The sequence below is a fragment of the Mercenaria mercenaria genome, chromosome 8, assembly GCF_021730395.1.
Source record: "Mercenaria mercenaria strain notata chromosome 8, MADL_Memer_1, whole genome shotgun sequence".
NCBI lineage: Eukaryota > Metazoa > Mollusca > Bivalvia > Venerida > Veneridae > Mercenaria > Mercenaria mercenaria.
Window position 1 is genome coordinate 13170933 of NC_069368.1, and position 27345 is coordinate 13198277.

Sequence of the window (27345 nt, forward strand, 5' to 3'; positions counted from 1 at the left end):
TAGTATGAAGAACATAATCATAAGGATGCTTGAGTTGTGTCCCTTTAAAACATTAGAATATGTAAATCCCTTTCTTTTGAATAAAAAAAATACATAGCTTAGAGACCGTACCATAGCTCTTTGCATACTTTGATTTTTCAAACTAAAGTGATTTTTACAAGTGCACACCGGTTACGATAAAAATGTAAACAACGGACTCGTCTATGGAAACTTTGAAACTGAATGAATGACAGTCGATCTTAGTCATAATACTGATTGACAGTGAATGCTAATGACTCCATGTGTTGCAGAAAGGTATTTAGTTTGTAACTGTAATTTCTCATCAATTGAAATCCTCTCAAACTGGTAAAATAATTACTTATATTTGGACAAAACTCACCGTCTTTGCCGTTCGACAGCTGCAAAAAAGGGCACATATAAAAGATTCAGTGTAAGTAATATTTCACTGGTACTGCCAGTTAGTAAGTTCATACTCTGAACAACACGTCAGAGAAATTTGGGCAGATTTGACCGATTATGACGTTGGCAGCTTTAGATTATATTTTTTCTTTACACAAAAATTGCCGTTAGGTAACAAAGCGAGTACGCCGATATTCCGGAGTTCACCGATTATTGTTCCAGTTCACGCCCTGTAATCCAGCAATAAATGCAAGCTATTAGCACTGCGTATAGGGGGATGGGGGGGTCGCCCAGGGGAGGGTCCGGGTTTGGCCCGGGCAACAAATTCGCCCGCAGGGGGGACGCCGATTTCGCCCGCCAAAGCCCCCAAAAAAAGTTTATTGGGAAAACGTTTTTCGATGGCCCCCAAACGGAGCTTGGGGGCCCAAAACAAGGACCCCTTTTTTTTTGAAAAAAAACCGGGGACCGCCCCCCTTTTCCCTCGGGTTTTTAAAAAATGGGATTTTCGGCCCCGGCGAAAAAAGTCCCCCGGGGCCCGCTGGCCCCAAAAAACGTGGCCAGCATCCAAATACGTTGCGTGAACCCCGCCCGGGCGGTATTAGGCGTTTTTCCCCTTGCCCCCCCGGAAAAAATTACGGCCCCCGCGCCCAAAGCGCGGGAAAAAAGCGGGCCCGGATCCCGGGCCCTGCCCGCGGGGGCGGCCGATTATCCGGGGTTTAGTTTTATTTTTCTTTCCCCCAAAAATTTTGGTGGGTGGCCTTTGGATTGTTTTGTTTTTGAATTGTTTTTTCCAGCAAAAAACTGCTAGCTATTAGCAATGCGTATAGGAAGTGGTAGAGTGTCTCCCCTAGGTGTGAGAGGTCCTGGGTTCGACCCCAGTTAGAGTTAACTATTTAGTTCTCTAAAGCTTTTTTTGTTTTTAATGACTGTTCCAGATGTTCAAAAATTTTTAGCACACAGTTATGGATCATTTTTAGCAATCCGATCAAAGTTGAATGTTAAAAAAAATTGCCCCCCAATTAGAAAAATTTCTTATTATGCCCCCCTTTGATGTTTATGCTCCCCCCTGTCAAAAAGGTTACATTTTTTTTGATCAAAATTTTTTCGTTAAAATAAAAATATTTAAAGCCAAAAGTCCCCCCTTTGGGAAAAATATTGTTTTATTTCGGGTTTTGAAAAAATATGGGGACATTTGTCTTCTTTTAAAAAGCTTTTTAACTTAAAAACCTATGATAAAAAAAAAAATTAGGTACTATCTCTACATAGTGATTCATTTTATCAAGGGCTTTTTTCTACCAGCACATACTTGAAAAGTAGTGTGGGGGCAAATTCAGTTTCCCCACGACAAGGTGGGTCTGTTACCCTTCTAGATAAATGTAAAAATACAGAAAAAAAAAAATTATCCAAATTTCAAGTTTTTCCCAAAATGTCACAAAAAATTTCCGCTAGTAATTTCCACAAAATTTATCTAATAAATGTAAGTGTTTTTGTCTAGGTTTTTCCTCAGCAAATTTTGCAAAAACAACTCATAAGTAGAATATCTCAAAGCACTGTTCAAAAAAATTATGTTTCAAAAATTTTTTTATTTGATAGTTATTCTTGAATTTCGCATTTTTTTATATCATAATTGACTCAATTTGAAAAAGTAAATATGTTAAACGTAAAAAAAATTTTTGAATACTTCTTCGCGCAAAATTAGCGATTAAAATTTTTTTTTCTCCTAAAAAAAAAAATTGCAAAAATGCAAGTCTATCCCAGATTGGTTTTCGTTTACGCCCCATACTCTAAAATTATTACCGGGAACCATGACAACTTTCCCCTTTTTCTCCTGTGGAGAGGCATTAGTTTACGGTGTATATAAAAAAAAGGGGGCGAGGAAATCCCCCCACTTGAATAGACCCTTGGGTCGGGACTGCCAATGCCAGACAATTAAAAAAAAAAAAAAAAAAAAGATTTTAAAAAATTTTTTTTTTTTTTTTTTTATTGTTTTTAAAAACCTATAGTAAAATAAAGTAAACTTTTTTTTAAAAAACGTTTACAATGTAAACGCCATTTTTGAAGTTTACAATGTAAACGCCTATTTTTAGTAACGTTTACAATGAAAAACGCTTATTTTTAGTAACATTTATTTTGTAACGTTTACAATGAAACGCATGTCACTTCCTTTTCAATTTATTTTAACATTAGGGGAATTTTTTTAAGGTCAAACTTTTATTTATAGTAAGTTTACAATGAAAACGCAGTCACTTTCATTATTGTTCAACATGCATCGTGAATGATTTCGTTGTTTATAAAAATTTTTTTGTCTTTTTTTAAATATGCATGTTCATTCGATACGGGTTTATATTTTTTCACCGGTTTTTTTAATTATCCGTACAGATTCCCCGGTTTAGGTTCACCCGATACAGTTTCGATGCGGTTATCCGAATTAAAATTTGAGTAACTACCCGCAAAAAGCGAAAAATGTTACTTCTGAATTTGAATCGTTATAAGGATGAATATAAAAAACATTTTTCCTGAATAGATAAACTTTAATTCTTTTTTAAAATAGATTTTTCCCGATCAGTGTCAAAGTCCTCAGCCTATATTTTTTTAAATTTACTGCCAAAACCAAGAATTAGACATTATTATCCCCCCGCCTAAAATATAAACTGCAAATTTTGGACTTTTAATGGGTTTATCCGGGTTCACCTATGGTCGGGCCCCCCCTTTTAATAAAAATTTAATATCTTTTAAATTACATTCCAGTTTTTCTGGCCACAAACACCCCCTTTCAAAGACACATCTGGTACAGCTAGTTTATATTCTTGGTTTATGTATATAAAATCTTTATTTCTACGAAAATTCCAAATTTTAAAAATCCTTTTTCATTTAAATATTCAGATCATTCATCCCTTCAATGTTGAAGTACCCAAGCCCCAAAACGGTAAAAATTTTTTTTTTTTTTTACATATGTAAAAAACTGTTAATTCAATAAAAAACCTCAGCCCACTTCCTCTAGCCTTTTTTTTTTTTTTTTTGTTTTTCTTTTAAGTTTAAAAATTATTTCGCTAAATCATCAAGTTTTTTTGTTGTAGAACTTTAGAACAATAGATTGTAACAGTATTTTTTTGTTCAGCAAATTGTGTTCTTTTTTTAAGAAAGCATTTTTTATTCTAAAATTTTTCCAATTTTTAAAATTTTTTCATCATAGTAGCAATTTTTCGCTTAGCGGTATTGTTTTTAGTATTACAGTAATTATTGGGGGTATTCAGTGATTGATTTCCCCTTGTTTATCCGATTTTTTTAATGCAGATTAAGATCATTTAATTTTTTTAATTTTATCATTAAATTCATTAATATCTTTTTTGTAAAAAAACCCTGTAAGTTTATTAACTCTTTGCTTTATATTGTGACTTGCTCAAAAATTATTATAGGTTAAAGTTTTTTTCTTCAAATTTTCTAGCTGATTATTAACGGTTTTAAATTTTGTTTTTAAAGTATTACAGTAATTAATTTCCCCTTGTTTTAACTGTTTTTTTTAAACAAAAAGTCCAGTTCTTTTTTTTATGTTCTTAAACTTTGCATTAAGCGGGGTCATATCTTTTGTAATTTTTTTGTAATATTACTTAAGTCTGCATATTTTAAATTTTGAGGTTGTAAACAATACTAACCTTTTCGAATTTGTTTTTTAAATAAATATTTTAAAAAATTTTAAATTTTTCTTTTTTAAAAAACCCTTAATTGTTCATGTCATCCCTTTTTGTAAACTGCCTTTTCCAATTCAGTTTATTTTCTCAATTTTTATTTGAAATTTAATTCAAATAAATCTTTATGCTTTTTTTTTCAGTTTTCGGGATTTAGTTTATTTATTTCTGTTCTAATTTCTAACTATACATATTTTGTAATTTTTTTTTTCCCAGCTTCATAATTTTGTTTTTTTTAGTTTTTCATGTTTAATTATTCTTTTAATTTCTTGAACTTGAGTGTATAATTTTTAAAAATTTGGTTCTAAATATTTTTTTTTATTTTGTCATCTGTCAAATCTATTTCTCTCATTTCTTTAATAGAATCAGCAAGTTTTCATTTTTCTTCAATTTTACCTTGTAATTTCAACTAAAAATAATGAATTTTTTTTAAAATTTTTGTTAATTCTTAAATATTTTTTACTTCTGTTTTAGGTTTGTTTAATATTTTAATATTTTCAAGATTATAGTCCTATTACACTTTAAAACTTTTTTTATACCAACCGTCTTAAAACCATCGGTGGTTTATCTGGATTTCCCCTGGGTTTAAATTTATTTTTTCCCTCCCATTCTAATCCCGTTCATTGGGGTTATAAAGTTCCTTATTTCTGTGAAAAAAAATGTTCCTTTTTTTTAAAGCTTTTTATTTTGTTTTTTAGACAAATATTTAACAATATCAAATTTAATTTTATTTTACACTTTCAGGTTCATTTATTTGTTCTATATTTTTTTAAAAACCCCTTTTATTTTTACCAGAAAAGTTTTTTTCAAAAAAAATTTCCCCTTGGTTTGTCAATATATAAGAATCATATTTTTGATTTTTTTGCATTAGCAAAAGTATCACGATAAAAATTTTTTTGTTTCACACAAATCATATTATTTTCTCTTTTACCTGGACTTTCAAATAAAATATAATGTGAACAGTTATTCGAATATTTTTTGGGGGTTTTTATAGTAAGATGATTAAATAAATAACACAACAGTTTTTGTGACGCCCTTGAATAAAGTATTTTGTTATTTCATTTGAATTTTTTTAACTTCACTACAAAACATCAAAAAAAACTTTTTTGTTTTTCTGATTAAAAGATTCTCACAAGGTTAAATTTTTGGTTGGGGGATCAGTGAAATTCAATTTTTCATTTGGATCTATTTAATTTTTTTGAAATTTTTGGCTTAAAAGTGGTTTTTTTAAATCTTAATTTGATTGTTGAAGTTTTTGCATCAATTTAATTTATCATAATAATAAGAGGTTTTCAAATTATGCATTAATGTATTTGTTTTCCAGATCCAGAGACCACTTTTTTAACTTTTTCAAAAACAAAATCTGGCTAAAAGGTTTTTTAAAAAGTTTAAAGTTATTGGTTTATCATTTTTTGTTATAATTTGGAATTTTCCTTTATATAATTAAAAACTAAATTTTAAAATTTTTATAAAATTATTTACAATATTTACATTATTTAAAATATCTTACTTTATCTTACATTATTATAAAAATGCAATAAAAAACAAAAAAGAAATAAGAATAAGAAAAAAAAAAATTAGTCGGCAAAGATGAGAGCCTTAGAGAAGAAAAAATGGAGAAAAAAAAAAAAAAAAGCTACAATCGGGTATTTTTAAATGAAATTTATAAACCAATTACGAAAAAAAAGAAAGTCAAAAAGAAACAATTATCAAGTCGAAAAAAGCATTACCTGGAATTAAGGAGAAATTAGCGTTCTTCCAAAAAGTTTTGCGATAAAATACATGAAAAAAGAAAAACTAAAAATGGCGGAGATAATAAAAAGAAAAAACCACCCCCGGGACACCACAGCCTTTTTAAAAACCAAACCGCGGGAAAGATACTAGGGGTTTTGGAAAGCCCTTTTTCCGGGAATCGACCATTAAACCCCCGAAGATCAATGGGTTTGGATGATAAAAGAGATGAGTTTGAAGACCAAAAAATTTTTCCAAAAGAAAGAAAAGAATTGGGGGGAAAAACCCCAAAAGAATTTATATTAAATTTTAATAAAGTATTGATTTAGTCTTTTAGATAAAAAAAAAATAAAACACACAAGAAGTGTTTAACTTTTTTCAAACAAACAAAAAACCTGATGAAAAAAATGACTAAAAAAAAGAAGTAGGGGTATCATGAACATGTATGGGAGAAAAAAAAAAAATTTGGGTAATGTTTGGTGCAATATCCAGAATGAAAAACCCCAAAGATCTTTTTTTAAAAGCAACAGAAAGAAATTAAAGCTAAGTCGAAAAATTTAACAAATATAGAGACGCAATCTTTGATATTCTAAAAACAGGAAAAAAAGTATATGGGAAAAGGAAAAGATACCAACCATTAAAGTTTTTTCCCCCCCCAAAAGGACTTTTATGGTAATTTTTTTTATTACTTAAATAAACTTATGGTCAAAACAAATTAATTGCTAAGGATGAAAAAACTGCAAAAGAAGTCTTTAAACTAAAGTAGTGTGATTAAAATGATTTGAAAAATAAAAGTTAACAATAATAAAAAATATTTCAGTTTTTTCAGGAAAAATATTTAAAAAATTTACAGAAAAGCGGGAAATTTGCCTATCAAAAAAAAGATCATAAATTTAAAAAAAAAGAAAATTAGAGGAAAAGGTTAGACGTTTGCCCATGAAACCCAAAAGAAGGGTTAATGATTGGAGTTTTTTTGTGGTTCAATTGATGCTGGAAATAATAAGAAAAAAACTAAAAAAATAAAGGTATTAGAAAATTTTTGCGAACTTAAAAATGAATTCACTTTTCCCAGAACAAATGAAAATTTTATATAAAAATTATTTTTTTTTGAATATAAAATGGAACAAAAAAATAGTTTTTAAGTTCTGAAACATTTAAAAAGATGATAAAAATAAACCAGTGTTTTTCCCCAACAGTTTAGTCGTTTTTTTAAAATTTTTGTAAAAAAAAAAACTTATTTTTTGGTTTGGAAGTATTAACACTGACCTATTTTTGGCTAAAAATTAGTGATGATACGAAAAAAAAAAAAAATTTCGTTAAAATAAGGTAAAGAAGGGAAAAGATATTATATTTAAAAAATTTTTTCTTACAGTTACACAGTTTTAAAAAATTTATAGGGAAACTTTAAAAAGTAATGTGTTTTGGGAATTTAAAAATCAAAAAAATTCTCCCAATAATTTGGAATTTTGATTTAAGTAGTTTTAAGTTTTTGTTTTAAAATTAAAAAATTTTTTAGTTGGTTTTAAAGAATGTAAAATTTTCTCTTGCTTGGATTTGAAAAAAAAAGATTGAAAAAATCCCGAAGGGGGGAACTACAACACCAAATAAACAACTTGTTTGATACAATTTACTTCATTTACTTTTGAAAATTTCACTTGTTTGGGTAATTTCAGTGATATTTCTATGTTTTTAATACTGCAGATTAACAAGAGCTTATCCATTTAAAAAAGAACCACAAAGAGTTGGATTTCTGAAATTAATAAAAAATATTTAAATAAATTTAAAAAAATTAATTACAGATGTTTTTGGTAGAATAATTAATTTTTGGGTTGAAACAAGTTTTACACTAATTTTTTAAAAGAAATTAATTAAAAACAAAGTTTTAAAACTTTAATTAAAAAAATTAAAAATTTTTTAGTTTTATATAATGTACAAAAAAGTTTATGAAAAAAATAAAGGAAATTTTTTTTTGTTGATGCTCACACGGGAAAAAAAATCATCAGGGAAAGGGTTTTCTTTGACCTTTAAAAATTGTTTTCAAGCGGATTTTGCTTTTTAAATTTTGGCACGCTGGAAAAAAGCTTTGGGGAAACAGCAGGAAAAAAGCAGCCTTGAAAGGGGGAAAAAAAAAAGGTTTGGAAACAGAAAGTTGGAAATTTAGGCTGATAAAATTGTTGAAAATTTAAAAAGAAACCCTCTCCGGCATTTGGTAATTTAAATTTTTGCAAAGGAATTAAAGAAAAGAATAACAGTAAAAATAATAAAAAATAAAAGGAGGAGGATTTTTTAAATTTAAGTTAATAGATTATTGTCAGGATCGGGAATTTCGCTCGGCAAAAACGTATTTAACAGTTTAAATTTTTAAAAAACAAATTTTTAACTTTAATAAAAAAAAAAGATTTAAACTTTAATAAAAAAAAAAGATTTAACTTTAAAAAAAAAAAAGATTTAACTTTAAAAAAAATAAAGATTTAACTTTAAAAAAAATTAAAAAAAAAATAAAAAAAAAATTTTTAAATACAGTTTAGAACAAAACAATTTGTGAAAGAAAAAAATTAAACTCCTATCAATTAGAAAGCATTAATATCGTTGGAAAAAATGTTAAACAAAAAAAAAAAAAACGGATTCATTACAATTAATGATAGAATTCATATTTTGTTTGGTTTAATGGTTATTTTGAAGTAATTTTTAAAAAAAAATAAGCTGGTGGTAATAATTAGATGATGATCAAATTGTCAAATTAAAAAAGCAGTTTCATTAATTGATCAGTTAGGGTTAAACAAAGGAAAAATTGTTTAGATTGTAATTAATTTACCCCAAATAAAAATGAAAAAAAATTTGTAAAAATTCTAAGATTATGTAGAATCAATGGAACAACGAAATATTTATTTAGATCCTACAACTGCTCCCTACTGCTGAAAATTCAGGTTTCAAATTTAGAAAAGAATTACTCCAAGGTGGTAAAGGGGTAAATGCAAAAATTCCATTAAATAAATTTCTTTTTTTTCAGGGTTAAAACTAAATTTTACCCCAAGCAAATTCAAAAAACCCTTTGCGCTGACGATGATGATGAATTAAAATTTTTAGAGCTAACTGTGATCCTGGTGGGTTTTGTAAAAAAAAAATTTTTCTAGGGGTTTCCCATTTTGGGTTTTTTAATAAATTTTGGGGTTTGATCAAATTGCTACTAAAAAGTTTTACAAAAGCAAGATGGTCACCCCTGGGAAAGATGACCAATAACTGATACACGACAGAGGGACAAAACTTTTAGAAAACGCTGGTGTAATAAAACCCAACATGTTTTTGTTTATTTACACCGCCCTGAAAAAAAAAATGACAAAGACAAAAATCCACTTTTTTAGATCCTTTTAAATTTTGATGCGCGCTGATAATACTTGTATTTTGGCCTTGTCGCTTAAATTTTGGTTTTAAGGTGTTTTTTATCCAGAAATAAAATAACAAGAAAATATCAAGAAAAATGATGATGTATTAAATTATTATTTAAACAAAATAAAAAGACTACCGGAAGCCTTTTAAATAGATTTAAATTTTTAAAGTTTGTATGGATTGTTCATTTTAACTTGAATATAAAAAAGGAAAAAATAAAACAAAGACCTAAGCAGATAAAAATTAAAAAAATAAATAAATGCTCGGCCCCGGGAGAAAATTTTTCCGGTTTACGCAATTTTTATTGAGAGGGAAACTTTTAAATAAATACTATTGGAAAAACTTGCATTGTTTTTTTTTAAAAGAACTTGCATTGTTTAAATAAAAAAAAATATAAATTAAAAAAAAAAAATAAAAAAAAAATGTCATCAAATTTAAAATTTAAAATTAAAATTAACCTTACAGATGGACAAAAGAAAAATTTTGCCGAGCCTACAAAAAAAAATTCCACATCTTTTAGTTAAAACAGAACAATTACTGGAAAAACTTTCCCTTTACATTAAAAAAAAACACAAAAATCAAATTAAAAATTTTTTGCAATAATAAGGGATTAGAAAATTTTCATTTCAAAAAGCCAAATGTCATCAAAAGGGCAAATGGTGGTTTTTAGGAGCCTTTAGGGGTGGTTTGTTAGGAAAAACAAATTTTTCCAATGGCAGCAAAAATAGCTCCAAAAAAAATTTTGCCCCCCCTTTTGGCATTGGCGCTTTGTCTGGGTAGCCAGCGGTTTAGTAAAATACTTGGAAAGGTATTTTGTTTTTTTGTGAGATTTTTGATATCAATATTTAAAAAACCTAATCAAAGAAAACAACTAGTAGGTTGGAGTGATTAGATTAAAACAAAAACAAAAAAAAAGACGGGGGTTTTTGGTAAAAGTTGGCTGTAGTCTAGGAATACCCTTTTATTCATCTTTGTTAAGTGGGGGAAAGGATTACAGATTTTTCTCAAACGAGACCTTCAGAAATTCCATGTAAAAAAAAAAAAAAAATTTTTGTAAAAAAAAAATAAAAAAATTTGTAAAAAGAAAATAAAAAAATAAACAAAACCCATTTTAAATTTGAAAAAAATTAAAAAATGGGTAAAAAAATTAAAAAAATAAAAACTTTTTGGGGGTATAAAAGTAGAAAATAAATTTCCCCAAAAGTAAAACTCCGGGCCCCAGGTCTACCAAAAAAATTAAAATTAAAATAAAAAACGAGTGTGGAATTATAAATTTTGGCGACCTGTTGGTCCGGAAAACATTTTGGGTTTGTTTTTTTTTTTTTTTCTTTTGAAAAAACTTTGTACTTTTACCCCTTTTGGGCTTCCTCCCCCGGGAAAAATTTAATTTATACCCCAAAAGTAAAAAACAACAATTTTCAATTCAAGCCCAAAAAAAAGTTGCTTTTTGGGATATTATTGTTTTTTTTCTTAAAATGTTACAAAAAAAAGTCCATTGTATATTTTTTGATAAAATACTAAAAATTAATAATGAAAACAAATGAACAAACTATTATAAAAACCCTTTAAAAAAATAAGGAAATTATTTAATTATTAAAAACCTGTGTTTTATTTAACTGGAATAAAATTTAAAATATGGGAAATTCAATAAATAAAATGAAAAAAATAAATAAAATAGAAGGCAATTAATAAGAAAACCTCCATTGTTTTAACAATTATACCCAAAATATGGGGGATTATTTCAATGGGAAACTGTAAATGTTCCCGGTTTTGTTCAGGGTGGTAATATTGTGGCAAAATTAAACAAAAATTTTCATCTTAATTATTCTTGTAAAGCAATTAAATTAGTAAAGGAGAAGCTAAATTACAAAAAATAAAAGAAAGAAAATGTAAACTTTAAAAGTTTTCGTAAAAAAAATAAAAAAAAAAGAATCATTCTATTTAAATTTGCAATGAAATTTTAAATGGATGTGCTTTTTTATTAAATTTTTTAAAGTTCAATATTTGTTAAAAATTTAGGTTCTTAATTTAAGTTTTTAAATTTTAAAAATTAATTTAAAATTTTAATTTTGAATTAATTTTGTTTAATTTTTTTTAAGAATAAACTAATGTTCAATACCATTACAAAAATATCTTTTTACATCATAACATGATAAGATGTTTTATTTAAACATAAAATGGAAAGATTGTGTTTATCAGAACGAAAAACTTTAAAAAGGGGTTGTTTGGGGTTTAATTAAAAAAAAAGTTCTTTGTAATTTTTTTTGAACTATTGTTTTCTTTAAAAACAAGTTTTTTTTAAATTTCCTTTACATTTTTTTGTTTTCTTTATTTTCTAATAAAAATTTAATACATTTACTTCTTAAACCACAAATTTAAAAATTTACTACACCAGCACTTCCTCTTTAAATTTTCCCAAATTACTTTTTTTTTATTATCAAAATAAAAAATTTTTAATTACTATCGTAATCACTATTTTCAAAAAAAATCTTTGTCCTTATAAAAATCCCCTATGCATCTTTTGGTTTTTTTTCAAACATAAGAAACAGGTATAAACAAAAATTTACAATTATCTCGTACTTTTCCTTAAAATAATTAAAATGAAAAATTTTCTTAAAAAATTTTTTATAAATCTAGAATGCACATTCCAACATAACAAGGTCGTTTTTAACAAACTTTCTTTTATTTTTAATCCAAAAAATTTTTTGTTAAAATCGTTGAACTAAAAAGAAGGTTTGGCTTTTTTTTTTTATAAAAAAAATTTTCAAAATTTTGGTTATTTAAATTAACCCTCTTGGCGAAATTTTTTCCCCTCGTTTTACCGAATACAGATTGTTCATTAACTTAAAAAAGTCCTTTTCAAATGAATTTTTTGTTTAGATCTTTTTTTGAGATTAAAAAAATATACTTTTTTAAACCCAAAGGGCTTTCGTCAAAAGTTAATCTTTATGTATTTTTGTTCTTTTAATCCTAATTTTGTATATAGTTTAAGATTTTTTAAAGAACTAATAATTTTGTTTTTTTTTATTAAAAATTGGAATAATTTTTTCATTACTTTTTTTCTATTTCAAATTCTGTTTTAATTTTTTACTATAAAAAGAAAGCCTTTATCTGGTATTTTTTAATTTTTTTTAGGAGCTAAAGGTAATCTTATGGGTTTTATGAAAACTTTTGGGTATTCAAGATCACATTCAACTATAAAGTTGTTTTACCTTTTGCAATTAATTTCTTGCATTGTTTTTCGGATATAAATTTAAAGTTTCCCGAGGGTAAAAAGGTTTACACATAGCCCCAAACCCTAAAGGTTATTTGGGGTCGAGGTACATAATGTATTTATTTTTTCTTTTGGATTAAATCTTTCATATTTATTGTTTTTCTTTATGTATCTGTTTGAAATTTAACTTTTTTCCCCTCTCAGTCCCTTTTCAATAAAAAAATACTATCAATCTTTATTAAATTAACTTAATTCCAGTCATTTTTTTAAAAAATTTATCCAAACTAACCCAGGACTACTAAAATAATACAAGGATCTAATTGTGTATCTAAACATAGTTTTCTAAAAAATTTTTAAAAAATCACTAAAAAAAATCGTCGTTTTTAAAAATAGATCATGATTTCTCCCATTGTTTTTAAATTTTTAAAATTTTTTTCCGAATTTTTAGAATGTTCGTATTCATTATCAGAAATATTGTTTCATTTAAAATTTAATAAAAAATTTCTTTAGAAGGTAATTCTGTTTTTTTGAATTTTTAAAAAAGAATCCATTAACTAGGTAAACACCTTTTTTCTTTAATAAATTAATGCTTTCACCTAAACTTGGATAAAAAATTTAAAAAACGGATATTTTTTACTGTTATTTCCAATGATTGAGACATTAATTGGAATGAATCAAAAAAGACCAAGTCAGAAATCATAAAGGGCCATTACTTCCAAAATTGTTTGGATAACATTAAATTTTTTTTTTGAAATTTTCCCATTTGTGCAAATAAATGACCGTCAAAACCTCTTAAAATTATGAAAAATAACAGGAATTTTGTGTGTTAGTTTAAAATTAAATTTCATTTTGAGGAGCACTTCCCCAAAATTTTCCCGTTTTATGACAATGGTCACTACTTTGATTGAATCTTTATATATTCTTTTTCACAAAAAACAAAACTTTGTTTTTTAAAATTTGGTTGAAACATTTTTTGACTTCTTTGTTCTTTTTTGAAAAGTTCTTTAAATATTTCTTTTACAATATTCCCCCTTTTCCCCAAGATTTTTTCAATAAACTTATAAACTGCATTAGGGCTCTAAAATCTGGGTTTGGTTAGTTTTTTTTATCCATAACAAAAAACAACTTTTTAAACCGAACCACAATCTATAGATTTTGATAGGTTCAGTAAATGAAGATTCGTTTATGGTAAAGCAGTTAAAACTTTCTTAGTTTTTTGATTAAAAAACGCATAAATTACAAAAGGGACTGCTAACCTTTATGATAATTTTTAAATTTTACTTTACTTCCCTCTTTTTTGGGATTTTAACACCCTTGGATACCATTAAAACTAAACAATTTGGTATTGTTCATTTAAATTTTTTCTTTAGAAAAATGTTGCGACAGCTTTTACAGAAGTGTTTTTTATTTATGTTTTGTTTTGTTTAAAAATTTTTTTTATTAAAGTCTTTTACCAAAAAGTTTTGGGCTACAGTCTTGAGGGTTTACAGTCATCTCAGTTTTTTTATTTTAAATTTTTTTTATTAGAATTAGCAACATGTCACATGTTTTCGTATTGATATTTGATATGTACAAGGATAAATACTATTTTTTTCATAACCAATATTTAAAGAATTTTATTTAAAACTTAATTTTTAGGTATTTGATTTTAATGTAAAAGGAAAATTTATTCAGTAAATCAAGATCGTTTTTATTTTTTTTAATTTGAAACCCTTTTTTAAAATTTTTTTTTAAGGAAATTTTTAAGCTAAAAGGCCCATCTAAACTTCGTTACTCATTCTTTATATTTTTTAATCCTTTCATTGAATTTTGTAAAGGTTTTGGTAATTCTAAAAACTTGAAGCAGCCAAAGGATATATTTATCTATTTATATAATAACTCAAAGACCTATTCTCCCCCACTTCCTTCAGAAATCCAATTACCAATTCTATTTATTTTTCATCAAAAGCTTGACGTAAAGTTTTTTTTATTTCGTTTTTGTTAATAATTCTAAAGCCTTTGATTGAAAAAAAGTGTTTAATATTGTATCAGTTTTATCCATTTTGCAAAAATTTTTTTTAAAACAACGTTTATTTTTACCCTTTTTTAAAATTTTAAGTTTAGATTTAAATATTTTCATAAAGTCGTTTTTAGTTAAAATAATTGATTCTTTGGATCTGTCCTTATGTAATTTTTAATTTCAAATTTTTTTATATATTGTTTTGTAGACTCTCAATTTCCTCTATATATTATATTTAAAAAAATAAAATTTGTTAAGCAAAAAAAAGGGTTAAAAAAAATAATTAAAAAAAATAAAGTTTTAAATTCTTTAAAAAGAAATAAAATTTTTAAAAATTTTTTCTTTTTCCTTAACTTTTGATATTCCACATTTTACCGGTTTTCTCCTTTGCAGCACATTGTTTTTTAACCCGAATTTTACCAAGGTCTTTAGAAGCTGCTAATTGCTTTTATATGTTTTTTTCATTTGTTCACAGTCGGTTACAATAAATTTTTTAGGGGTTTTTTTAAATTATTTGGTCTGGGACAAACACAAAATTTTTAAAACTAGAGGTTTTAGTACTCGAGGGTACGATTTTCTTCTTAGTTTTAGACAACCACAGTCCCCTTCAAATAAAATTCTTTTTTGAAGTAAGGGTCTATAAATTTTTAATTTACAAGACATGGTTTTTATATTCATCGCTAACTATTTGACAGTTTTTATTTAAAACATTTCTTCTTTTAAGAAATTTTTTAATGAATTTTTTCTGGATTCAATTTCTCCCCAAAGGCTAATAATTTTGACAAAATTTTTTCTATTACCTTTCTATTAACCCTCTATATAATAACTTATAAAAAAATCTCTAAAAACACACGTAAAATTTAATCAGCTCTTCTTCTTTTTTACTTTTTTATCCGTTAAAGTTTAAATTCCTTTATATACGTTTCAAAAGGCATTGAAAATTTTTTTTCTTCCCGCATTTCTAATAGTATTGTAAAAAAATCCCGAATAACTTTTTCTCTTCTTTTATTTACTTTTTCCCAAACGTGCTTTTGTTATTAGTTTTTTATTTTGTGATGAGGCTTTTAAAAAAAATTTTTTGTGTCAAATTTTTGCGTTTAAATATGGTAATTACTGAGGAAAAAGCGCCACAACTGCTACAAATATAGGAAAGCTGGAACAAATGCTAATGAGTGAACAACAAAAAAAACCTGCTGTAATAAAAATTTTCCCGGACTTACTCTCCCCCAAAATTTATAACTTTTTCTGTAACAGCAGCTATTTTTTTAAGTGAAAATTAAATTTATCTATTGTTTTATTCCATTATTAGAAAAATTAAATGTTTAGGGCCATTTTTATAAATATATTTTAAATTAAAATTTTTTTCAAATTTACTAAATGGTACCCAACTATTAATTTTTCATTGTAACCTTTCCTTTTACTAAAACTTGTTTTTTTTTATAGTCTCGTTAATAACTTTTTCTATTCTAAAAACTTCTTTTGAGTAGGTAAAATTCTTGTTCATAAATGAAAATTGAAATTTTTTCCATTTAAAACTTTAATGTGTATGTTCTGGGGGATTTGTATTATTAATTTTATAAATTTTAAATTTCCTCTGTCCCGTTTTGGGGTATATCCTTTTTTTAAAATGTCTTTTAAGTTGCTTAAACGAACTCGATCACCAAATTTTAATTTTTTTTACTCTTTGGTATCTTTAATCACCCTATAAATCAAAGTAAACGTACCCTTTTTTTAGTTTTTTTAGTTGGGTTTGGGGTCATTTTATACTAGAGTGTTTGTTTTGTTATATTTATCAACATACTGAAATTATCCCAAATAAGTATAATATTATTTGCTGTAAAATATTTCCCATTTTCTTTTTAAAACTTTATTTAAACTTTATTAACAGCCTTCCTTCATTAAATGTTGGTACTATTAATTTATTTTTATTTTAAAAATGATTCAAACTTTTTTTATAAAATTCTTTTTCCTTTATCACCCCTAAATTTCTGAATCGTCCTTCTAAAATTATTTTTTCAAATGCTTCAGTAACAATTCTCCAGTTTATTTTTTTAATGGAATAAACCCCAAACATATTTTTAAAAAAATCAATAACGGTTAACAAGTACTTTACTCCTTTATTATATTTTGAAAAAACTTCTGTCAACAAAACAGCGACCAAGGGATCATCAATAACATTAACAATCACTCTTCGTTTTAAAAATTTTTTTTTAATTGGTTTGTGTAAATTTTTTGCTAATTCTCGCTCCCCTGTGATTCTGGGGTATACTTACCCCCTTTTCCCCTTTTTTGATTTTGTTTTTGTCCCAACCCAAGTGTGTATTTCGTTTTAAATTATAGGTTTCCAACAAATGTTTTGCATCTTTTTTCCAAAAGTTTTTGATTTTGTTTTTTTTAAATTGGAAACATTTGTTATCAATGACCCCCCCCCCCCCCTTTTTTTTTTTCCACTTAAGCAAAAATCATGGTCCATCAAGCATCCAGTTATTGACGGGGGTCCTTACTAGGGGGGTTTCCTGGCCCCCAAAATTATACCTGGGGGTTAAACCTTTCTTAGTATAAGGAACATTGCTTTTTGGAATATTAATTCCCCCCGTACTTTTAACAAACTTTATTTCATTTTTCCCCGATGAACAAATGCCTTTATCATTTTTCTCCGTTTTTTGTTATAAACCCTAAGAGGATTTATTTATCAGTTTAATCTTCTTTTTTTCAAACAATATATTTTTTTCTGTAAAAATCATCTATATAATGTATTTAAAAATTTTTTAAAGACTAAAAAATGTGTTATTAAATTTAAAAATAATTTTAAAAACCTTTCATTTTTTCAAAAAAAATAATCTGCCAAAAGTTTTCCAAAAGTTTGTCAAATGGCAAACTCCACATTGTTGTCTCCGTGGCAGAAATTTTTGGGAGAAATTTTAAAAAATATGTTTTATCAAATTTAAGTACATTAAATAAATTTTTCCAACATTCTGCCAAAAATTTGCCCAATTGGCAGACATTGTGATTGCTGCCATTTGGGAGAAAAAAAGGGGGTTTTGATTGGTTTTTAATTTGTGTTTGCCAAAGTTTTGCCAAAAGTTTGCCAAGTTGGCAGACATTGTCACATTGCTGCCACTTGGCAGGATTTTGGCAAATATTTGGTGGAAGTGTTTAATCATATTTTACTATAGGTTTTAACAATAATTTGTTAAAATCTTTTTTTCTTTTTTTTTAATTGTCTGGCATTGGTCAGTCCTGACCAAGGGTCATATGTCAAGTGGGGTCAGATATGTCCTCGCACCATCCTTTCTTATACTACTCAGGTGGTCAGCGCGTCTTCATGAGCTGAGATTCAGTTTTGTGTTTCAATTTAATCTGGCTAGTTTAAATCATACGCCAAACAATCAGAAAAGTCTGAATTGCCCTTAATCTACAATTACAATTATGTAAAAACTACAATACTAAATGAAAACATATTAATTAAGTAGTCTTCTCATATGTTAGATTAATGAATATGTATAAACTATTTAGAAGTGCAGTATGTTACTTTGATATCAGTAAGTCTTATCTAATAGCACAGTGCATAATAAGATAAGAAGTCAGTTACCGTTCATTATACAACAGTTTGATCCACATGTAAGAACATAATAAGTAAATATAATCAACAATGTATCCTCAGCAACAAGTATTGCAAAAATATTTGTTTTCATAAAAAAAGAATGATATTTAAGAATGATATTAAACAGATATTGAATGACGTTGAGTTAAAGTTGGACATAGGCAGAATGAATATTTTAACAATGGATCCAGCTATAGAAAAGGGATTAGATGTTTTACAATATAAAGTGTCAAGACGTAATTAAGGCATAATTAAAAGGAAATGAAGTTCTTTATTTTTTCTTGATCTTTTTAAGATAGTTTAGAAAATTAAATATTTTAATTTTTTATGTCTCGTTCATTTACACACGTAAAAATTTACATACAACATAAAACAATTGTAAATGACCGTTCTAAATAGAACTACAAGAGACAATATACTTATTCAAATTTAACACACGAAATAAAACTTACAAATTCAAATTAAGAATTAGAATATAAAACATGTGTATTATATTCAACATGATTTATGAATAGAATATCACCGGCATAAAACTACATAAATGTTGACAGTGACTACATGTATACATATACGGATGTTGAGCGAATACATGAATGCGTGAATGTTGAGTAACTTACTGAGTGAGTACATGAATGTACGGTTGTATAGTGAGTACATGAATGTATGAATGTTGAGTAACTTACTGAGTGAGTACATGAATGTACGGATGTATAGTGAGTACATGAATGTATGAATGTTGAGTAACTTACTGAGTGAGTACATGAATGTACGGTTGTATAGTGAGTAAAAATGAATGTATGAATGTGAGAAACTTACTGAGTGAGTAAAATGAATGTACGGATGTATAGTGAGTACTGAATGTATGAATGTTGATTAAGTGACAGAAACAAAAACTCATTTTCTAATGTTCATAATAAGACCAAACAACAATTTTAAAGAAAGATCATTTTTAGCCTAAATCTGGAGATCACAACTAGGATTCAAAGTCTTGCACATTTGCACTGTGAAACTTGTTTTTAAATGAAAAATATTTTCTTTGTGGGGGAAAATGAAAGGAGTTGTGTGACTTTGCAAAAAAGGCACCAATACGGCCATTTTAACTCTGCTATATGACAAATTATAGAGGTGTAAAGCGCTAATATCTATCGAAGATAACTCCAGAATGACCACCAAAAAAACTTTTGGCTGAAATTAGCAGAAGAGGGTATTAATGACTTAAAAACCTTAAATCGGAAGATTTCGACCCGGCAAAAAATAAAATCAAGTTATATTTCACATCTCAAGACGCCCTGCTAACTGAATAAAAATTCTTTTTACAAAAACATTATCATATTTACCGTTTTCTTTTCAGTGATGCAGTGGAAATAAATTTACTTTTTTGTTACAAATGCTGTTGCTATAGCTGCTGTCCCGGTGTGCAAAAGGGTTTTTCAAAACAAAAACTCGGTTAAAAATAATTTTTAGACAGAAAGAGTTAAATGAAACTAAACTTTTTAACCGATAACCCTACCTCAAAGATCAAAGTCATACTTAGGGTCAAAGGTCAAAACTTGGTGCTGTTAGTCCTTTGACACCTGTCGAGCTTGACATGTTAACCCAGTCATCTAGTTTGAGAGTAAAAAAAATTCCTAAGATATTTTAGGCAAAGCAGAAGGAAAAACTGGCTGATATTTATCACCCGTCATGAATAAAAGAAGTATAAATCTGAAGTAAATTTAAAGATAGGAAAACTTAAAAATCACCGTGCACCAATCATAATTTAACATGTGCAATTTTATAAACATTATTCTACTAACATTTTACTCATAACAACTCAATATTTTTATGTCTAAGACATTTTAAGAAACAAAGAAATTGGCGGGTTCTATTGATGCCCTGCATCAAATATCGTCTTGTTTTTAAAATTTTGGAAATGCTTTCAAGGGACTAAATACTGAATTTTCCACGTGCATTCCAATATTTGATTTAAAATTGGACAGTTAATTTGATATCGGACTGCACGAGGAAAACGAATAGTATCACAATCAATTAACCCCATGTAGTCCCAATATTTAAGCAACAGTTGGATTCCATACAAATACATTACTGTAACCCACTGAAAGCAGTCCAATATTTTAACACAGTACAGATAATAAAAAAAAGAAAATCAAAATAAAAACAAAGTTTTTTGTATAGATCCTAATCAATATTGAAGTAATCGCAAACTTTTTAAAATAACATATTTTTGCATGCGTCGACGTAGTCTTACTCCCTAAACGACACCTTCATACAGCAACATAGTCATAGCCTCTATGCCGTATAAACAGCTGATCGCATGTATTGACATGCTGCCGTTTGACGTCATAGGCCACTCCTGTCAAAAAATGTCAATATAAGAAAGACAATTTAGAATGTGCAATGCAACTCCATGCAAGGATTTCGGAAAATTGTGTATAGAAATAAATAAACATAAATTGTCCTTCTTTATATTGAATACCATTTGAATCAGTGTAGATGCTTCTAATTTGCAAGAAAAACGTTTTCTTCACCGCTGTGATTCTGTCATGTTTTCAAACAGCGGCCGCCAGTTTAGGAATTTCTCTACATTGTAATGACGTCACAAATATGCAAATCACTGGGGTCAAACGTGCGGTTTCCCACGGGTTTCTTTGAAATTGTGGTGGGAAATGCCTGTCTGTTGTAGAACATAAAACCTTAACTTTATTTCTAAAGATAATCAGAAAATAGTGATGAATGTTTTTTTTTAAATCTGTTGTGTTACTATCAGGGTATGGTAAAAGTGGCTGCTCTTGATTCTTGATTGACCATAAATCAAAATGCCAGGGTCATAATTATGCGTGTAAAGAAAATGAGGCACTTAACGGGTTTATTGTTTACGATACGCATCTTACCAGTACCGTAAATTTATAAACAACTGAGGGAAGCATGTAATTGATTTTTTTCATAATATACTAAGGTGTTAGTTAAAACAAATTTATTTGAGCTCGATTGTGATAAAAGCTTCAAGTTTATTTGACCAACTCTCGAGTCCGCTTCCTGAAAAAGCAAGTCTACTAGTGTCATATATGAGAAGATGCGGTCGTGACCTCAGTGGGGCTTGAAACTATGAACTGCGACCGACACCTTAACCACTAGACAGCGCTCCCGTTACGAAGATGTTGACATCAAGTTGTTTTCCATCAGGAGTTTGAGTAACATGATAAGGGCAGGAGCAAGCGCTGTGTGCTCAAACTTCATAACCATTGACTCTTCGAGATCGATGTCTACGGTTAGAAATATTATATAAATTATTTATAAAGTAAATACAGAAATTGACATAACTCACCCCTACCAATTTATATCAAAAACGTAAAACTTGTTTCACCATTCACTTGTCTTAATGACAGTCAGATACGGACTTGAGGCCCGGATCCAGCTCGTGCTCCCCCCTCCCCCAACCTCGTTGACTGAGAAGTGACCTATACTCATTATATTAACTCAAAATGCACCAAAGGCCACCATTTCATGTCTGTATTTCAAAACTTCACAGGGGAAGAGCCCCCTGATCCCCTATAATTAGAGGGATGTCTCACCAGTCTGTATTAAAAAAATATCCAGGCGAGAGACCCCCTAACCCCAAGCCCCTTATATGGGCAGAGGTCCCCTCCAATACCTACCGACTGTCGGCGCTATGCGCCTCGACGGTGACGTCTTCGTTATAGACTGGTGCATAATTAATTGTAAATTGTGTTTACGACACAGGAACGCTAATTTAAAGCATATTCGTCTGAGAGAAGCCGACTGTTTTTGAATACTTCATCCAATACCAGAATAAGAGTAAAATTAAAACACATGTTTCCGTGTGTTAACATCTGCAGAATCATCAATGTCTCATGGACTCGGACATAAACAATCCCTCGGGAAATTGCAAATAATATATATGTAATATGATTAGAATAAACTTGCACTATCTCTATGGAAATTTCCGTTCTCTTAAAGTCATACTTGTATACTAACATTTTCAAATTAGGACGGGAAAATCAGAAAACTTAAAATTAAATAAGCAGGCGGTCATTAACGAAGGGGTCGCATGGAAGACACGTACAGATTTGTCGCCAAAATTTTGAGGTAACCAATAGCTAAAATGGTACTAAGAATTACATGTCTCTCCCCATTCTATGAGCAAGACCATGTTGATCGTCGCGGAAAACATACGCCTCACCCGGGACTCGAACTCCCGACCCCGAGATTCCTTGCCCCAAAGACGCAGAACTTTGAGGGAAAGTGAGCGTCCGGGCGTGTATATGTGTGTGGGATGGGGAGGGGGAGGGGAGTAGTCGTTAATACCACTGACTTAAGTGACTTCTGTTCAACATGAAAATAAGTTCAGCTGTACAGTAATTATTTTTTATAGTTTCATTCTTAATAACCAATACATTTATTCAACGTCCTAGATCTACAAGAAATTAAACATCGATGTTTACTTGTCCCTAAGTTTTCATATTTTCATTTTTTAAACCTTACTGACTCATAATTTATTATACTATGCACATATGTGTAATATGTAATATTACGAGTCGAAAATTGAGTAAAGGCATGATAACGCATAAAAAATTGTTTCCAGTATCCCGACCTACCCTAAATTTTTGGTCCGACCCTAAATGTTTTTATGGCCTTGGAGAATGCACTTTTTATGCTTTAAACATGGTCAGTGATGTTAGAAATCAATTTACTGATGCTGATACTCTAGCGGCATAACTCCTTTATTTGTATTCATTTTTTGACCAAAAAAAAAAAAAAAATTCCGAAAAATCTCCCTTAATAAAAAAATCCAAAACAAAAATCCGACCTAGATCTACCTACTCTAATATTTTTAGCATGTTACCGGAAACAAATATTTTTCTTAAGGCAAAACTATAAAATACAATTTCTTTATCAAGATGGCAGGCCCGTAGCTACACTGAGGCACAGGGAGGCCGGTGCCTCCCTGTTTTTCTGCCAAAATTATGAGAAAAAAGGATATGTTTTGAGTCACCATCTTAAAAGGCAAAACCGAACTTAGGCACTATTATTTCATTTTATTTTGTCAAACTATTTTCCGCTATTTTTTTTTTTAATATCACGAATAATTACACTATACATGGTCGTAGCGAGAGACTAAATTTTACCGAGGCAAACGAGTATGTGCGTTTGTTCGTGGTTATTCGGTAAATTTGAATGGTGAAGTCAAAGCCCCGACGGGCATTAATTTGGAAGGTTGTGTCCCAAACTCCTCCATATGGGATATATGATATGAAAAACACACTTTGTTGCCCTGTTTTTATATTAAAGAGAAAAATTACCCTTTCACTCCCCAATCTACCCCGGGTACTAATACCGATTTATGGTTTGTAATGTGTCGCTTTTGCGATGGAGGTCTCGGATGCAACACGGGACTTACCTTTTGGGAGATGTATGTCTATAATATTCTTCTTGATGGAGCCGCTGATTTATCTTATACGAGTAAAATTAAATGTAAAAATGTTGAAACAATTTTCCCTAAAATCAAAGTTCCGTCTAATGTTGCTCTCATGCAGAAAAGGTTTTCTATAAAAAAAAGTTCTTCTTTCATACAATGACAAGGATGTTGCTACAAAGACTGGATATCCAGAGGTAAGAGAAAAATGCGTTTTAACAAATTGTTTGAAGGGTGAAATTAAAATAAAAAGGTTGAAAAGACATTCAAATCCATACCAGTTAATGATTACAGCATAAATGGAGTTTCATCAATTGATCACAATAATCCATGTTCTACCTATCGTCTGCTTCAACAAGAATTTCGCGCTTAATATTCTTCAAAATAAATGAAATTCTAACACGACCAGCGAAAAACCTACATACATGTAGAGAAAAATCTATCTCGGGGTATTCATCAATAAACCACCCTTGAACTGTGCTGCACGCGCTTCGTGTTTTGGCTATTCCAGCTATACACTGCGTGTTAAGTTTTATGAATGAATCTGCAACTTTTAAGTTTTGTGGGAGGAAATTTCAACAGCCAAATCCAGGTGCGTAGCACGAAGTGTAGTTCAGAGCGTAAAAAGTAGTTTCCATTTTTTCTAACACTGTTTAGAGACCGTACCATAGCTCTTTGCATACTTTGATTTTTCAAACTAAAGTGATTTTTACAAGTGCACCGGTTACGATAAAAATGTAAACAACGGACTCTGTCTATGAAACTTTGAAACTGAATGAATGACAGTCGATCTTAGTCATAATACTGATTGACAGTGAATGCTAATGACTCCATGTGTTGCAGAAAGGTATTTAGTTTGTAACTGTAATTTCTCATCAATTGAAATCCTCTCAAAACTGGTAAAATAATTACTTATATTTGGACAAAACTCACCGTCTTTGCCGTTCGACAGCTGCAAAAAGGGCACATATAAAAGATTCAGTGTAAGTAATATTTCACTGGTACTGCCAGTTAGTAAGTTCATACTCTGAACAACACGTCAGAGAAATTTGGGCAGATTTGACCGATTATGACGTTGGCAGCTTTAGATTATATTTTTTCTTTACACAAAAATTGCCGTTAGGTAACAAAGCGAGTACGCCGATATTCCGGAGTTCACCGATTATTATTCCAGTTCACGCAATGTAATCCAGCAATTAAACTGCATAGCTATTAGCTACTGCTGTTATAGGGAAGTGGTAGAGTGTCTGCCTTAGGTGTGAGAGGTCCTGGGTTCGAGTCCCAGTTAGAGCTTAACTATTTAGATTCTGCTAAAGCATAGTTTTGCTGTTAATAGACTGTTCCAGATGTTCTAAATTTTTAGCACACAGTATCATGGATCATTATTTAGCAATCCAGATCAAAGTTGAATGTTAAATCAAATGCACCCAATTAGAAAATATTTACTATATTATGTCCCTTTGATGTTTATGCTCTCCATGTTCAAGAAGAGTTACATTTCCTTGATCACAAAATTTTCGTTAACATGAAAATATTAAATGCTCATAAGTCCGCACTTCTGGTGAAAATATTGTCTATATTTCTGTTTTTGAGAAATATATGGACATTTGTCTTCATTTCAAAGCTTTTTAACTTCAAACCTATGATATGAAAAACTTAGGTACTATCTCTACACTGTTGTTTCAAGTATGTCGTGTTAGAATCGAAATAACAAGCTCCAATGTGTGATTTATCGTAGAATAACCCGTGTTTTTCGTTCTTATGCGGCCTTCGTGATATATTCTTACGTATAAGAACTCAAAACACGTGTTATTCTACGAAAAACCACACTTGGGAACTTGATATAAGTCTGATAATTCTTCAAACATGTAGGAGTAGGAGACCGAAAAAGATGCAATCTAAATAATTTGCGCAAATGATTTATAACAGTTTTTATGAAGGGGAGGAGGTGGAGGAATGTGGTGTTTAAGACCAGAAAAATCAACCTGGCTACGGTCCTGTATATACGGAAATACAAATCTACAAAAATACAGTTTACTGATACATGCGCAAACATTGACACAAGCCTCATACCTTCGCCTGATATGTTTTATTGCTTCTTTCGATATTTGATAGAATTAAGCCCAGCTCTAGCTGAGAAAAGTCGAGCGTGCTGTCTTTGCTGTCTTACGGACAGCTCTTGTTTTTATTGAGCTTTAATGTAATTTTAGGTCGTAAGATATATCAGTTGATTAGCACCTTTTACACCATCTTGGTTTTAACACTGTAATTACATGTACATGTGAGAGGTAGTCATAGTGTAGTATACAAAATTGTCTTATATTTCTAATGTATTTAATGACTGTGTACAGATGTTTAAATTAGGACTGGGACGATTACTCGGTTAATCGGATCCGGTTCGATTACTATGTGAAACCGGTTTCAATTTTGCAAAACCGCTAATCGCTATAAATAAATATCACGAATCGTACTTTATCTTTATATATTTCTAATTTCTTTGACCAGCACATTGACCCACAGTATATTTCCGCTAAAACACATCAATCAATATAATCATTAGTCTTGGATTTGCCCGCCGTAAAATATTCAAATTGAAATACACAAAATATGACTAATTAAATTAATCATAAAACTGCTTGCAAACGATGAAGTCCGTAAGTTCCTAATGAAGTCAGCTGCTGGAAGTACCTTGATACGGTCATCAGGAAAGAAAAGAGCATTTTCAATATGGCGGCCGATTAACCGGTTCGATTCGATTCATACAAATGATTAACTGGTTTCAAATTTTGAAATCGTCCCGGCCCTAGTTTAAATATGCTAATTCTTTTATGTATCTGTAATGAGGCTACAATAAAGACTAAATATTCGATATTTTACCCTTTTTATTTTTTAGGCTTTGTCATAGTTTCAAAGCCATATGTAAAACAGTTTACACTACATATGAACTGGTACGGAAAACTTAACCAAGATTTTACGTTAAAAGGGGCCATAATTCGGTCAAAATCCTTGACAGAGTTGTTTACTCTAGCCTAAAACTTGACATGGTAAAGGTACACAAGTGTTGAAAGTTTCAAAGCTATATGACAAAAGGATTTGTCAAAATGTGAATTGATACGAAAAACTTAACCAAGGTGTGACGACGACACCGTTGTGAGTAGGATAGCTCTCCTTATTCTTTGAATAGTCGAGCTAAAATGAAATTTAAGGGAGACATTTTGCACACATTTGATAAAAATATAATCTATTAAACTGTAATAGAGTTATAGAGTAAATCCTGCCTTCGCGATCAAATGTATTAAGTAGCTAATCAACAGCAGGACTTAAGCAGCCGTCTTTCTTAAGCAGTTACGCTGAGTCACTCCCTTTGATGGCTGTTTAAGATAGGTTTGCTATAGTCCCACTCGACTTTGTTTGCTAAAAGAGTAAGAACGCAGAAACTATTGTTTTGAATGGAAAGTACTTCAACATTGTTTTGTTATATGGGCAACACCCTCATCCTTGGCCCTGATACTACAATTTGGGAGCTTATTTGAAAATGAAAGGGGAAGATCAAAGTTTGAATTTGGTATCTGCAATGAATTACTTAATTTGTTTGACACAAATATTATGGATATATTTAAAGCTATGAAAACTAAAAGTGCAAAAGTTTGAGGCTGCTGTCTGTTTCTATTATTCGAACGGAGTTATCAGGTGCTTTTTATTCCTATTTTATTTCACAAATTCAATGACACTGCAACTTATGCCCATATTACCAAGTAATGAGATCCAACCAACTAACAACTAAAACGGCATAAAAAGTTACTTTGCGGCATTCATTACGCTTCATACATTTTAAGATCATTTTTTCCACGGTATTGTATATATTGTTTCATTTAGCGTGTTTATATTACG

The 27345-nt window shown here is 29.3% G+C and overlaps 1 protein-coding gene across 1 annotated transcript in view; it reads right to left on the bottom strand.

Moving 5' to 3' along the window:
- Nucleotides 1-21731, bottom strand: part of LOC128559148 (adhesion G-protein coupled receptor V1-like) — a 48128-nt gene extending 26397 nt beyond the window's left edge. Inside the window, exons 1-2 of the mRNA XM_053550339.1 lie at nt 21677-21731; nt 21172-21283 (exon numbers count right to left, since the gene is read on the bottom strand). Coding sequence (XP_053406314.1) covers nt 21172-21283; nt 21677-21731 — 167 coding nt within the window. The remainder of the gene's footprint in view (nt 1-21171; nt 21284-21676) is intronic.
- Nucleotides 21732-27345: the final 5614 nt, after the last annotated feature.